The following is a 12,745-nucleotide window of genomic DNA, read 5'->3' as shown; positions in this document are numbered from 1 at the left end:
GAGCAGGAAGCAAGACAGGCGCTTTGGCTTTTGGAGTAGATTAACTTTTACATACTGTTCAGGTCAAATTTGACACATTTTACACATTTGACGGCAATAAAAAAAATATCCTTAATGTCACACTTCCACCCTGAAGTGTTAGAACTTGTCCTACAGTAGCCAAAAATACATGTGAGAAAAAAATGTGGTAATGGTGTCAATCTTGAAGCTGTGAAAATGTTATAAATCTGTGTATTTTGAATTTGTGATAACAATGTTCAACTACAGCATACAAATGATACTAAACACAGAACAGAACTCATGGCCATCAGACGATGCCGAAAAAGTATCAGAATAATATAAAGTATCAGGATAAAAATTAACAAAAGGCTAAAGAGAAGGCTAAAATCATCAGAATAAATTAGCAAATTACTAGAGATTTCAAAACTAATAACCAAAAAAATTACCCAAACAAGTGTGATACCTTTCCAAAGTAGCCTTGAGCTTGAACTGATGGAGCTGACTTGGATGAAGGTGAAACGTCTTCAAAGTAAACCATATCAGTCCAGTGGCAAAAGATTTAATGCCCGGTGAATGAAACCTGGAAAATGAGAATATTCACATTCAGGCATGATTCAAGCCAGTTCTCTTGTTCAATGGCTCTGCCTTGGTCAAAGTACAAAGAATGCTTTGGTCACTAGTGAAGCAATCTGGGGTTTTGCCACCTCCAAGTACGCGTGGCAACCGTGTAAAGGTCCATTAACCAGTCGTTGACGCTCTGCCTCTAAAATGATGCAACTGATACCTTTAGAATGCAGGTCATCCATATGACCAGTAGATGGCGGTGGTAGTTTAAGTTTCATACTTTTCATTGCCTCGGCATCAGCCGCATCAACATTAAATTCAGATAAAAAAATTAAAAAGGATTGGGGGGAATGAAAATATGCAGGAAATATTAAAATATGATTACAATAAATTATTTTTAAAAGGACAAGCAAATTGTCAACTCAATAAAGAAACTGAACAAGTGATAAAGACAAAAATCATCAAACATTCTTAAAACTCCTGAGTCAAAAACCATACAATTTGGGTTAAAATTGGAGTGAAGTTTGCTCACGGGAAGTTGGGTCAATTTGAACCAAGTAGCAGGGTTGTTCTGGACAAAACAATAATTTTTTTGCGCATGTTCAAACTCCAAAGTGGACAAAGTCTAACTGCTTTCAAGAGGACTGGTACCAAAGCCTAATCTTAAGAAACATCATCATAATATTTAGAATATCAATAATCCCTTAGATTTATCTCATGCCTTCAATTGGTTCAAATTAAATGGTGAATCATCTTCCGACATGAACATTAGTAACCTAAAAACATGAAATAAAAATGCGCACAACTAATATATCAAAGAAAATTTTACAATAACAAAATGTTACACGTTGATATAGTATTTGACTTTTTTATTACACTACTTAACGAATACAGGAGCTTCCCACGTGTTGTGCAGCAACCCACCAAGATAAAAGGATGAATCAATAGTGATCCTCCTTCATGGAAAATGCAACTTTTCTCATTTTATTTCCTAAATGAATTGCCGCACGCATGCATGCCCGCCTCGGGTTGGCCGTGCTGTTGACGGTTCCCAGGTGCGCGCGCACACGCACGGAGTTGGAGTCAGACAACTGCTGGCTCGGCGGCATGAAGGCTCTTTTTCTATTTTTATCCCCTCTGGTGCCGTTTGTGTTCCTCAGCTGCAGCTAGTGGCGAGCAGAGCAGAGGTGCAGGCGTCTCTCAACACGCCCACCCTATCTCCCCCTCTCTCCATCCATTTCCCTCCCCCTCACTCTCTCCTATCCATCCATCTCCCCATCACCCTTACTAAAAATAGCCCCAAGTCGTGATCAACTCGTCCTTGGCAGCGAGAGACTATACTGCTTGGAATCGGTAGTGCGTGTGTTGGCTAGATTGATACAAAGACCCCCACCACCCACCCACTCTACACACCGCAAAGACAACCCTGGCGCATGCGGGCTGAATTAATGTGTTGCTATTTTTGGGAGCCCCCGTGTTTCCATGGGAGACCTAATGACGTCAATGCAGGTCAATCGCAGACTGGAGGATTGAGTGGCTTCCATTTGATGGGGGGGGGTAATGTGTATGGTCTGGGGGGGGGGGGGGGGGGGTATTCTGCTTTTGCTGTATTTCCTTCCAGAAAAGATGGAGGGGGGGGCACGTGTCGGAGTGGAGAGGAAACGAGGGGAGGGCTCGAACGTGTTGCATCAGCGACAAGCCGACACACAGGTGTATACGGACGTGCTTGGGTACGGAGCCACGGATGCTTTATTTGCCTGCCGAGTGCGTGGAAGGAATCTCATTGTGTGTATGCTCTCTATTTCTCATTCTGTTTTTTCCCAATGGATTTTTTTCTCTCCATCCGGACCAATTCAGAGCGATTGCTCGGTCAAGCAGAGGTAAGTCATCTCCCTGCATCCAATCACACACACGCATGTGCGTGAACTCACACACGCACCACGCACATGTACACACACACCCACACACGGATGGGGCATTGTTGCAGTTTTATGTACGTAAATATGCGCATGTGGCATCTTGAGGTGTTGTTATTTCGTAATTGTTATTATTATGGGATGGCTGAAGATCGAGAGCGCGTGTGACAGTGTGTGCACGTACTCAGGCGGCGCAGCAAGAAATCTTGTGATTTGCTTGTTTGAATTCAGAAACTTGGAATTTGCTCGTTTGATCCTTACATTTTTACATTTTTTTATTATAGTATTTATTGTTACATATATTTAAATATACTGCATTTCAATTCATTGTAGTTTAAGTAATTTTCAAGAACTGTAATTAATTTAAATTTTAATTGTATTTTAATACAAGATTACCCATAATAGTTTTTCTTGGACCCACAGACAAGTGTCCTGTATAACAGATTAAGAGGGTTGCATGCAGTCGTATAATCCAGCATGCCATATATATAGTGTGGCGTGTAGTGTGTGGAGATGCTTCCACAGTATCATGGAGTTGTGTGTGTGTGTGTGTGTGTGTGTGTGCGTGTGTGTGTGTGTATGTGTGTGTGTGTGTGTGTGTCTGTGTGTGTGTGTGCGCGCGTGTGTTGGGGGGGGGGGGGGGGGGCAAATGGAGTGGTGGGGGTTGTACGGGGGAGATTAGGGCGTGTACCGACCGACAAAGGCTGCCGCTGAGAGGCTTTCTGCTTTCAGGACCATGGACAGCTCACACGGCTCACATGAGGCTCAAGTGCAAGTCGGGTGGCATCACAATGTGTTAAAAACAATAATAATATGAATTTTCATTCAAGTTAATACAGAAGGTTCTTGCAATGTCATGTTACACGAGAATGGGTACACTTGCGCATACCCAATACATGTAGTGTGTGGATATTAAATGCATATTCTTCAATAGTGTTCATTGTTATTGTTTGCAAGGCAGATTTGGTTGGTTTGTGCAAGTGTACCTAATGTTGTGCCCGGTGAGTGCAGAAATATGATGTGCCTGTGTGTGCAAATTTTTGTGCAAGTGTGTACGTGTCTATAGATACATTCAACCACCTGTTACTTGTCAATGAGCTTTTCTGTTAAAATGTGTTGTATGTTGTTGAGTGTCACGTATCACCAAGTCTCTCACACAAACTATCAAATACATAAATACAGAATACATGTGGCATCTGTATTATGAATGAAACCGAAAGTTTCATGCATGTGTTTTTCTTTATTAATGGACAATAAATGTAAAGACCACACTAAATCATTTCAAAACGTTTTCCACCAGTTAAACAAAAAGTTCAGGCCTGTGTTAATTGGACCATAACACATTTTGGGTTTAGGAGATTTTGTTATGGTCTGATGAAACCAAAGTTAATCTTTTTGCCCTAATTCCAAAAGGTTGTTTAGTACAAACACAATACTGTCCTGTACTTTATTAGGAGTTAATGAGATTATTATTTTTTTTAATAGTGGCAGGTGCGTGCTGATTCTTATCTAACTTGGATTTTGCTGCCGTCACGGTGCATCCTTTTCTCTCCAAATTAATCACATTGGAAAAATGGCATTGTCAAAGTGAGCGAGAGTAAGCCATTTTCAACATTTTGAATTGGTCAATAATTTATTAAATGAAATTTTGACATAGGGGATCCGAGCTCGGTGATATGAACGTGATTGGTGTTATAAAATTACCGGCTATAAGAGGGTGTGCCTACTTGTGCTACCACATTATCTCACTTGTTTATTTCCGCAAAAAAAAAACTATTTTGCACATGTATATTAACAATGGAAAAGGTTTTGACTTGATTTATCCTGCTTTCATTTCTTGATAGCACAAAACTTTGCATTTGAAAGGTGGTGTGTAGACTTTTTATATCAACTATGAGTGCTCACTATTTACACACTTCCAATATATAAAACTTACATGCTATTGTTTTGTGGTGGGCAGAAGGAATACATTGGCTTTGATGGTTGTGTCTATGTGTGTTTCAGATGATTCAGCAAGTGCGAAGAGATGCACATTCAGATTCTTTTCGGGTCTTTTTGCGGTCTGGGCTTGCTGTCGAATGGAAAGTTACCAGGAAGCCCTTACCCCAAAAAGCATCTGCAGAGGATATTTACATCCTGCAAGATCCTACACACACAATTTGTCTGCTATTTTATTTTTGAAGTGTATTTCTATGTCTTCCACGAGTGGTGTGCAAAAGACTCACTGCCTAAGTACAGGTCAGTTATATTTAACTTTTACATTTGAATTAATCTTTAATGTTTTTTTTTATTTATTTTTAATTTAGGAATGGTTTGTTCTTCGTTTTTATGTGCAATACATTTTAACAAAATTATTATTATTCAAGTACAAAATGATACAATGGCTGTCAGTATGAAATATCATGTGAAAATTGGTCCCTCCACAAGAGGGCGGAATAGCACAAGTGTCTCCTGAGCTGGGATTACGTTTTGTCACTGATCCAAATCTTCTTGATAGCAACCTTGTGTGTTGCATCATAACTTTTTAATCTTATCTTTGTTATTAAATCTAATCGATGCAAGTGATGTAAGTGCACATTCCAACATGTGTATATGAATTAAAACCTTAATGCAACCAAAGCAGAAAGTTCCAGTTAAATTTTTCATATGTACTATATACTGTATATGAACGGATGTTGTTTGGTGTTGTAGAAGAAAAGCAGCTGTAGTACTGCGCACTTCTCAGCGTATTACAATAACTATACATGTTACTATAAATGGGTTTTTTTTCCCCTTATAAATATTGGCTTGCACATCAAAATATGGTTATTTTATGGTTATTTTATAAATAAAGATGTAATGTATTGTATTATAAAACTGTTTGAGTCAGAGGCCTCTATTTGAAGGGAAATATGAGGATCCACATAATATACACATAATATTACGCTAAACCTTAAGTTGATTGGACGGACGGATGAACGGACTGACTGACTGATTGATTGATTCTTGGTTATTTTGGTAAATAGATCAAAATCAATTGCATTTGTTGCACTGATGGGGCCACAGCGTCCACACTTGTACCTCGAGTGTGTGCATGGATGCCTTTTCACTCAGCAGCATCACATTGCCATGCACGTCACCAAAAGCTGACTCGGGTCTTTTCCAACCACACTTTACGGTGTGAAGACGTCACTCTAGTCTCTGGGGTGGGTTGGGGGTAGGGAGACGTGGAGCAAGTTCAATAACATGCAGAATCAGAATTCCCGTCATTCCCGTGACTCACCCGGGCAGGTCCTGCTGAGCGGAATTCCTGCTTTCTTTGGCCGGCATCTGGAAAAGTAACCTGATGCCACTTCGAGCCCCCCCCCCCCACCACCACCACCAGCTCCCAGTATGAGCAAGTCCTGCTGCAGCCACAGGGCAGCAACACTACACTGAAATGGCAAATACACATTATCATAGAACAGCAATCAAGCATGTTGATTGATTATTATTATTGTAACTTTTTTTTCCACCACATTTCCCTGTCCACATTTCTCCACCGATTCATACCATTCAGACAGCAAAGCGTCACCAAATCATAGACAGGTTAAGAACCGCTTTCCCCAAATTGCCAGAATTACACAATTTCCATTTGAACTTATTCAGCACACCTATTTTTCACATGACGAACAAATATCCCAGCCTTTCACAATGAAATTCCCAAATTGACCTGTTTCAACATTTGACTCATTCCAAACATTCCAACAGCTCAGTCAGGACGTTTTGAGAACCTTTCCACACTTTTTCACAGTAAAATTCACAAATTGAGAAAGATGTTACACAGAACTGTATTTACCTCCTTACCAAATTTCTTGGCCAATTCAAACCATCTCCTCAGAATACGTATCTAAATAGAAAAGTATTTTTTGGAGTAAAATTCCTTAATTGAGAGAATACTTCTGATTGATTCAAATCTGTGCAACAACAAAATATTCTGCTCATCCATGACATCTAGGATATCTTGCATATGTTTCACACTAAACTTTCCCAATTGAGATACATACTATATAAAATAAGAACCACTTCCTTCCACATTATTTTGCCATTTCCAAAGTGATAGTGTTGGTCAGTTCCCACATGGGTGTTATTTTCACAAACAATTAACAATTTTAATATTGAAAAAATGGTTGTGGAGATTGAAGGATTCCACCCGACACGGACGACATTTACCACCTCCTCCCACATTGCTTCAAACCAATCCATTCAATTCAAACCATTCCAACTTCAAAGTGTTCCGTTCATTCAGGACATCTTAGCCACTCTACTCACAAACTGAGAGATTTTCCTTATTTACCTTTTCCATCCATGTCTTGACCAACTCAAATGATTCCAACTCCAAATCTCACCTGCTTCATTTGAATCAATTCAACAGCATTTCAGTTGGGCATAAGCTCCTCGGCATTCACACGCAATTTCGACACAAATCGTCTTGTCTAGCTATTAGATGGATTGCCAACAAAGTTCATCTTTGTTGAATGGTTGCATGCATTTCTTCTAAAGATGTGACTCACAGGGTCCCACAAGTCACATGGGTGGCTCATGAATAATTAATGAGCAGTGTCCTGTCCTACCTCAGCTCCTTCAGGAGCTGACTTGCTCTTCATCGATCCTCCTCAGTGGCTTGTAAACATTAAGACTCGACCTCTGCCAAGACACACCAATCCCGAATTGATAGTCTGGTTTATGCCGTTTTTAATTGGAACGGTTGACGGATGGTAAATTATATGAGAATATATGTATGTGTAACATGCTTTACCTGACATTTGTTGCTGTTAAGTGGGGTACACACAAAGATTTTTAACCACTAAACTAATTCAACTAATTAATTAAATAATGCTGAGGAGACAAAATTTGCATGTGTGTTCAAGTAAATCTTAAACGGGTTCAACGTTGACAGCTGTTGGTCCTGACCTCTTTCTGAGCAGATCAGGGGAGATCATCTTCTCATCTTTTTGACAACAAAAGGGTTACATTTTCTAAACTGGGCCCTGCTTAAGGATCGATGGCTGTAAATTTTGAAAAGGTTTAACGATTACAACTGTTAGCCCTGACTGTTTTCTGAGCACATCGGGCCGAGAAAAAAAGCACTCAACACAACCCACACCACAGATTAATTGCACTGGATGATTTTTGAAAGACATCTGATAATCAGATTTGTAAAAAAAAAAAAAAACGTTCAAATTTGGCCCAACATCTGTGTACCTCGATTTTACCTTGAAGTTGTTCCTGTTACTGATGAAGTCGTATTCCATCCAGCAGGCGGGAAAAAAAAAACATTGTTAAGAAACTCTTCAGTCAGCGGCAGCTTGTTATTAATCCCAGATGTCAGCGTTTATAACTCAGTTTGTTGCTGGCACACAGAAAAGTAAGACTTTTTTTCTTCCTCTTCCCTCTCAAACATGAGCGTCCAGTTCATTCCTCCGTGTTTTTGCTTTCATGAATAATAGACAATTCCCGGTGAAGATTAAAGTGGAATTAAATTTTGCCACCGCTTGACTCTCATTCCCAGAAGTGTGTCCTTTACGGTGCCTTTTCTCGTCAATTTCCTTGATAACGTCACATTTCTGCTCGAGCTGAACGCGTTATTAAAGACGATGTGAGATTTTTACGAGGCCTCTGTTTTCTATCCCCCTCAGTGTGTGTGCGGTATGCCGGCTTTACAGTAAATTGCCATGAGCGAAACCTAAAACAAACAACTCTAACAGGCATATTTGTTTTTTTATTTCTCATAAGACCTCCTCGAAGACACGTGGTTCTCTCTATTTTTTTAACCCCCTCCCTGATGAGTTTGTGTCACAACATGGACGCTCGTCCAAGAATAGTTACTCTGGATGAGGAGAAGATAAGGGAATAAAAAATACACCTGAGAGCAGCTGTCGCAATGTCTGTGATGATGTGGCATCTTTAATCGGGCAAAATGCAAGACAAGCAAGCAAGGATAAGGCAATCTGGGAAATACTTATGGGCCGAATAAGTTTTTTTTTTTTTAAACCTACAAAGTGATATCACACTACAGTTATCACATCTGCTCCCCAATCACATGTGAGACTAAGTAACTCACATGGGTCAAATGACAAGTTGACAACAGGGAGGAAAAACTGATAGTTGGGCCAACTATGGGCTTTTTTTGTCCGTGGTTTAATTTTATTAATACAAGGGGTACACTGAAAAACTGACTTTGCAGTCTTTTTTTTCCCCCAGTGTTGTCCTGTGAAAAGATACAATCGCTCAACCAGTTTTCTGAAGCTGAGCCGTGATTGGTTGTGACCTGAGCACCGAGCAACTGGGATGTCATTTTTAGTTGACGGCAAGTGGCAAAATGGACGCCCCCTGAGCTGGATAAAAACAAGTGGATTTTGTCTGTTTAATTCATATTCCACAAACAAAATATTAATCAGAAGAGTGTTTCGACATGTTGGGCTGTACAGAACATCCGATTACAAAGAAAATTTGGCGGTTGACTGCCCCTTTAATATTCATCTAAAGATATTAATATTGAAATATATTTTGTTCCAATAGTATTTTGATCACATTTGTATGCGTTCAATGATTCAACACAATGCGACAACACTTCACGCTAAACAAACACCGCTGACCGGCTGGATTTTGTTGGGCAATATTTAGAATGAGCAATGGAGAGTCAAGGTCAGTGCATAATACCAGAACAGGTACAGTGGCGCACTTAAGTCGAGTATTTAATTTTTTGATAACTTTTTATATTTTCTCTACCTTTGACATGGTTGCGCTGATGAATCTGAAACATGTTAAACTCAAAATTAGACTGCAGAACCTGGAAAATATTTTTTTTCCATTCTGCACGTAAACTAAAAATGACAACATTGGAAGTAGCCCACTATAATGCTCAGTGGCTGATTTTTGGTGCACTGAAAGAAACAAAACAGGAAGGTTAACTAGGATTAGAAATAACACATCTAAGAATAACACTATAATACCTGCTAAAGATCATAATACAGTGTAGTAGTGATAGTCGAGACACTTTTCATTCATTTCTCCATTAATAGCGCAAAATTCACAATAGCTACTTTTATCGGCAATTTGTTTAACACTAGTATCTGTACTTCTACTAAAGTACAATATATTTTTGTCCAGTGATTCAAAAACGGCAGGTTGATTGTTGCTCAAAAGTAAAACCCAATAAGCGCTATTGCATATGTAAACGAGGGGATGATGCGCTGGGCTGGGAAGAGGAAGGTGAGGGGATGGGCGAAGGGGGTGGGGGGTCGGGGAAAGCGATGAGTAAGAGGTGACTCAACATCCCACTACTATAAGACACACCGATGGTGGCCCCAACAGTGGACACACTCACCACCAAAAGGTAAGGGCAACTTTACTTCTCGGAGTGCTTGACATTGAACCCTTTGGGATCCATTTTGTGCTTAATTGGAAGTTGGATGTTTGCATGAACAATTCTGGCATGGTGCCTGAGATTTTAATATTTATCACGGTCATTTATTGTAGGTACTAACACATTATACATATGTGGGTATATGGAAAAAGAAGGCTTGTGATTAAGTGCTTTGATTGCTAATTGGCTCAATTGATATGATAATCTATTGTATTATTATTATTCTTTCCTTTAGTCAAATTTACTTATGGAAAAAAATTAAAAAAACATTGAAAAATTAAAAACAAATATTTCGAACTAAATTGAAAAATACAAATAACTAAAACATAAGTTATTAGAGTCATAGCACTACAATAACACAAAATATTCTCGTTTAAAATTAAACATGAATAATAACTAAAAAATACAAATGCCCAATTTTAAAAATATAAATTTACTGCTAATGATCACAACAAATTATTGGAAATGGTCGTGCGACCTTTCTTTCATTTCTCAATGAATAATAATCAACCCTCATTGACAAGGAAGCAAAGCCAACTGAGATTTGGGTACCGGACCAAATAAGGACAAGGGCAGGCATGCGGAAGCGGTTGATCTTTGTACCCAACATCTATTTGGAGGAATCTCAAATATTTGCACGCACAATCAAACAGGTTGCGTCAATAAGTGGAAGGAAGTAACCAGTTATGTTGCTTGCTGGGGAAAGTACACAAAAGACTTGAATTAAAATACTGTTGGCATTTCTCCCGGGATCCGCAGCCGCAAAAAAACACAATGGACTGCATCACCTTGGCCGTTCTGGTGTCCGTCTCCCAAATGTGGGGCGCGGTCATAGCAGCCCCCATGTCGGCGGAGGCCATCAGGATGAAAGCTACGGTGGAAGGGAGGTCCAAGCAGCTGGTGGCCAAGATCAATAAAATCCAGGTAACAACTCCAGAAATCCAAAGACCTTTACTGCAAACAACAGGCAACAAGTTACACTACTTACTTGACAAAACTTGTATTGTATTTGACAATAAACCAACAAAAAGAAGAATTAGAAAGGAAAAATGGCAACATTTATTTACAGACGTAGAAAATGCGCTCTGAGCAATGCTGTTTCACTGTATGACTTGAAATGAAATATTTTATACACGCCATTCACTCTATTAACTGTGCTGTCTTTTCATGAGAAATACCTTTGATACCATACATACCGAACATGTCTGGTCAAAATTTCTCCCAAATTATCGACGTGACAAACTGACATTCCCCCTTCACTGTATCTTCTACTCAAAACCTGTGCTGACCCCATGTCATGAGAATTTTTACAAAAACAAATTTCACATACCATCTGAGAGAACTCTTTCACGCTCGCCGTGGCAGTAAACAGTTAAACTCCAGTTCATAAAAATTAATATGCAAGGCAGTGAATATGTTAATTTAATCATTAAGTATTTCTTCCCAATATTTAAGCACAAACCTACGTAATTCAGAACTGTGCATGTTACTGTGGCATACTATCAATCAAAGCTAGTGTTTATTTCTTAAATTTACATTGTGCGTAGCAGTGAACTATTAAAAAACAAAACCATAATTGAATCACTGCACCTCTAGATTATTATCATATATAATAATAATATATACCAAAAACTTGATTGGTTGTGCATGGTGTGGTGTGGCAGGTTCCTCCTGGCATGACGCTGACGCCGCCGGTCGACAAACTGGATGGGCTCTCCTCGGTGGTGACACTCCTAGACGGCTACGAGAAGCTCATCTCAGACTCTCTGAACGCGTCTCAGGTGAAGGCCGAGATCTCGTGGCTGAAGGGTTACCTCGGTCAGTGGAAGAAGGGTCGCTGTGGAGAGACCAAGGTCAACAGAACGTCAGCCGCAGGCGGCGCGCTGCAGCGGCTGCAGAGTCAGCGAGGCTTCGTCCTCACCGTCGGCATGGAGGCTCTGATCAGAGTCAAGGACATCCTCACACGGCTGTTGCAGAACATGGAGAACCTGGACAAATGCTGAGATGGAAACTCCAAAATGCACATTTGGTTCATTGAAGACTCAAAAACAGAGCTGTCCAAATTGAAGGATGCCATATTTATTTATCCATTCTTCTTCTTTAATTTATATAGGACGTTAAAACCAGATCATAGTGTTCAATATGTCACTCAACACTTCTTTTTCCATTTGACTACATATGGACACAATTGAGGCCATCAACATTGGACAGCCTGGGGCTTTGCAGTTTAGAACAACCTGAAGTCGGTACAGGTAAAGCTTTATTACTCTCCCAACAGCCACTAAATTCCGCTTTTGTTGCGTTCCAGTGTAACCCTCCGGGTTAAGATCTTCCCTGGCTTTATATGAACGCCTGCTAAGGAAGTTCACCGACTTTCATCAGTGGCAGCAGTTTGTCAACCGTTGAACTGCAGTCAGGGAAAGGAAAACTACTTGCCAGAAACTGCAAAGCCTATATAGTCAAATGGAGATGGCCTTGCATCCGTGCGAATGATATCTAAAACAGGGGCACAAAAATGGATTTTGGCATCATTCGCATTCATGGCTACCAAAAATTGAGAGTTTTCAATGAGGCTAATGAGCATGTTTGTGAAATGTGGGAGGAAGCCGGAGAAAAGCCACGCAAGGACAGGTAGTACACGCAAACGCCAAGCAGGAAAGCCGCAGCCCGGAGTCAAACCCAGAACCTCAGAAGTGTGAGGCAGATGTGCTAACCACCATTCTTATTTAAATACTGGGAATTTATTTATGTCAACATCCACCACCAGCTCTTCTAATACTGCTATTTATCACCTTCAAATGTGCATTTTGTATATTTTTGTACTGTATTTGCTTTTTTAAAACCTATTTAAGAAAAAATATATGGAATAAAGTGTCTT

At 39.9% G+C, this 12,745-nt stretch overlaps 2 protein-coding genes across 8 annotated transcripts in view; one reads left to right on the top strand and one right to left on the bottom strand.

The window, feature by feature from the left end:
* Positions 1 to 5,857, bottom strand: part of LOC148396256 (uncharacterized) — a 33,100-nt gene extending 27,243 nt beyond the window's left edge. For 6 of the 7 annotated variants that reach the window (XR_015859197.1, XR_015859196.1, XR_015859200.1 and 3 more), the window contains exon 1: positions 464 to 650. Coding sequence is in view for 1 of the 7 variants with exons in the window: in XM_088379661.1 (XP_088235787.1) it covers positions 464 to 580; positions 5,743 to 5,789 (164 nt within the window). In the remaining 6 variants the exon portion in view is untranslated. Of the gene's footprint in view, positions 1 to 463; positions 651 to 5,742 lie in introns of those variants that run through there. The other variant, XM_088379661.1, reaches the window with a different exon arrangement.
* Positions 5,858 to 9,759: 3,902 nt separating this feature from the next.
* LOC148396255 (leptin-like) lies at positions 9,760 to 12,745 on the top strand. Its single transcript, XM_088379402.1, has 2 exons — positions 9,760 to 10,791; positions 11,532 to 12,745. The coding sequence occupies exons 1-2, from the start codon at positions 10,642 to 10,644 to the stop codon at positions 11,868 to 11,870; spliced, it is 489 nt and encodes a 162-aa protein (XP_088235528.1). The 5' UTR covers positions 9,760 to 10,641; the 3' UTR covers positions 11,871 to 12,745.

Source organism: Syngnathus floridae, chromosome 6, assembly GCF_059516105.1.
Source record: "Syngnathus floridae isolate MCC-2025c chromosome 6, RoL_Sflo_1.0, whole genome shotgun sequence".
Lineage (NCBI taxonomy): Eukaryota > Metazoa > Chordata > Actinopteri > Syngnathiformes > Syngnathidae > Syngnathus > Syngnathus floridae.
The sequence above is the reverse complement of the archived record's forward strand: the minus strand, read 5'-3'. Positions and strand labels throughout refer to the sequence as shown.